The sequence below is a fragment of the Sinocyclocheilus rhinocerous genome, unplaced genomic scaffold (assembly GCF_001515625.1).
Source record: "Sinocyclocheilus rhinocerous isolate Xijiao unplaced genomic scaffold, SAMN03320098_v1.1 scaffold215, whole genome shotgun sequence".
Classification (NCBI taxonomy): Eukaryota; Metazoa; Chordata; class Actinopteri; order Cypriniformes; family Cyprinidae; genus Sinocyclocheilus; species Sinocyclocheilus rhinocerous.
The window spans coordinates 614,465-616,918 of NW_015660885.1; the positions used below are offsets into that span (position 1 = coordinate 614,465).

At 35.3% G+C, this 2,454-nt stretch overlaps 1 protein-coding gene and 1 non-coding gene across 5 annotated transcripts in view; one reads left to right on the forward strand and one right to left on the reverse strand.

Moving 5' to 3' along the window:
• Nucleotides 1–1,522: 1,522 nt before the first annotated feature.
• trnag-ucc (transfer RNA glycine (anticodon UCC)) lies at nt 1,523–1,594 on the reverse strand. The gene has a single exon. It is a non-coding gene; the product is annotated as a tRNA-Gly (tRNA).
• The window catches only part of LOC107725757 (integrin-linked kinase-associated serine/threonine phosphatase 2C-like), a 4,440-nt gene continuing 3,546 nt past the window's right edge, over nt 1,561–2,454 (forward strand). The window contains exons 1-2 of one of the 4 annotated variants that reach the window (XM_016535143.1): nt 1,561–1,665; nt 1,976–2,064. In XM_016535143.1, the coding sequence (XP_016390629.1) occupies nt 2,022–2,064 (43 nt within the window). In that variant the 5' untranslated portion in view covers nt 1,561–1,665; nt 1,976–2,021. The other 3 variants (XM_016535144.1, XM_016535145.1, XM_016535142.1) reach the window with 3 other exon arrangements.

Here is a 2,454-nt window from a genome sequence, read left to right on the forward strand (position 1 = left end):
ACGTAAATAAATGCACATTGCAAATACATATATGCATAATACCATCATATACTACGGGCCCTATTAATAAACTTATCCTATACTCAGGGGCCTGGCTGAAAACGAACACTTAAAGGGATAGTTCACCCAAAAATGAAAATTAGCCCATGATTTACTCACCCTCAAGCCATCCTAGATGTATATGACTTTCTTCTTTCAGACGAATACAATCGGAGTTATATTAAATAATGTCCAAGCTAATCCATGCTTTATAATGGGAGTGGATGGTAGCCCAAACTTTGAAGTCCAAAAAATTGCACCCATCCATTATAAAAGAAGTCCACACGGCTCCGGGGGGTTAATAAAGGCCTTCTGAAGTGTAGCGATGCATTTGTGTAAGAAAACTATCCATATTTACAACTTTATGAACCTTAATCTCTAGCTTCCTCTAGATGTTGTATTCGTCTGAAAGAAGAAAGTCATATACATCTAGGATGGCTTGAGGGTGAGTAAATCATGGGCTAATTTTCATTTTTGAGTGAACTGTTCCTTTAAAATGAAAAGGACATGATATTACCTCTATGACCAGTAGAGGGCTGCAGAGGATCACTCATTCATTCATTTACCGTTTCCAATACAGTTATTTTCACGTTTTGCTTTTGGATTTACATCTAGACATTAGAAAATCACTTTTTGTCAAAGTTCAGTGCTGTTTTGTACTGACGAGTTTTCAAAAACTCACTGCATGCATAAATCACACAAATGACCTTTTCTGAATTCAAAACGGCAATTTTCGGCTAAATGTGACTAGTTGAGCTGTCCTCAGTTTAATGCTTGTGTGTGTTTATTTGTTTGTTTGTCTGTCTTTTGTCTTTTTCTGTTCTGCACCCCAGAATGTTTCCCTCCTCTATTCATTTTGTTTAGGATATGACTGTGACAATTTCGAAGGGTGAACTCATTTAAAAAGCTAAACAAATGTTAAACAAACAAAAAAATCTTCTTTCTCCTTTGTTTATTTTTAACCAATAAACTTGATTATTTATTTTATTAAAGAAGATTTTCACTGAATAATTGCGGAAAAATGTAAGAAAGTAAGAGCCCTTGAGCAGATCTAATAAAAAAAACAAAAACGAATGAATGTGTCTTGTTATTTTCTTTTCTTTAGGTGTGCATTAGGCTGAACGATTTGCCAAGGTTATCAGCATTAAAAAGTTAAATCTGACTGTCAGTGTTGCTTTTTGCAGCACAAATTTTGTTTGGAAGGATGAAAATAACAGTACATTTTCATCAGTTATTTTATCAGTCATTAAATCAGATACAGATAGAAGCACAGTAGGATCACATTTATTTGAATGCATTTGTGAGAGCGCGAGCGTGTGAATTAGTCCTGCCCGTCTGTGCAACGTCTTTCTTCTACTTATCAGCAAATGTATCTTTTTCTGTACGTTTTTTTTTTTAATAGTGCTTTCTTTGGGTCCACGTCTGTTGTTTTGAATGAGCTTTAAAAAAATAAAGCTTGAAACGAGAATGAAAAAAACGTTCCTGCGTTGGCCGGGAATCGAACCCGGGTCAACTGCTTGGAAGGCAGCTATGCTAACCACTATACCACCAACGCTTAGAAGTGTGGGAAGGTCATCAATAGTTTTTAAATGAAACTGAAACATTTACGCGTTTTTGTGTTGCTTTGTGAGTATAATAACAGCTACTCGCATATATCATGCTATATTTAATGGTATTAAACATAATTTCGTCAATTTCATCTTCAAATTCATTCAGTTAGCATTAGCCTGATAGCTGTTGCATTCAAACACACGCTTTCAAACAGCGCCTCTCATCGATCTGCTGATTTAATCTCTTTTACTCTAAAAAAAAATCCAACATTAGACCTTTGTGACTATCTGTGTTATTATATTGATTTCTTTTAGCGTTTACTGCTAGTAAGTCATGCGTGTGTGATTTGATCAGAGTGTCGGTGTGTATTTTTGTGGTTTGTCAGAAGCTAACAGGCTTTTCATCTCAGACTATTGACTTCTGCTTCAGAAATGGATTTATTTGATGATCTTCCGGAACCTACAAATGATCCAGGTGGGTTAATTCACACCAATAATGCAATAATAATCATCTTGCACGTGTGAACTAGTGATTTAGATACAGATCTACACTAGCACTAGCCTGACTTCAGTATTTCCAGCAAAAATAAACAATAGTGTGCCTAATTAAATTACTATCTTATATATGCATGCATGTCACTCGTTTTGAGAATATGTACTGCAAAATGCGTTTATATGTGAGTGCATGTAAATATTTCTGTTTCAAATCCCTAATAAGTGAGGCTCAGAAATGCTGTCTTGGTAGGCAGCTCACTCAGTTTTGAAAAATAGCCTGTATTTATTGATGCAGATGCATGTGAAGTGATTAAACCGATCTCTCTCTTCAGTGTGAGGATTGGTGTTCATTATAATATGAGGTTTTATT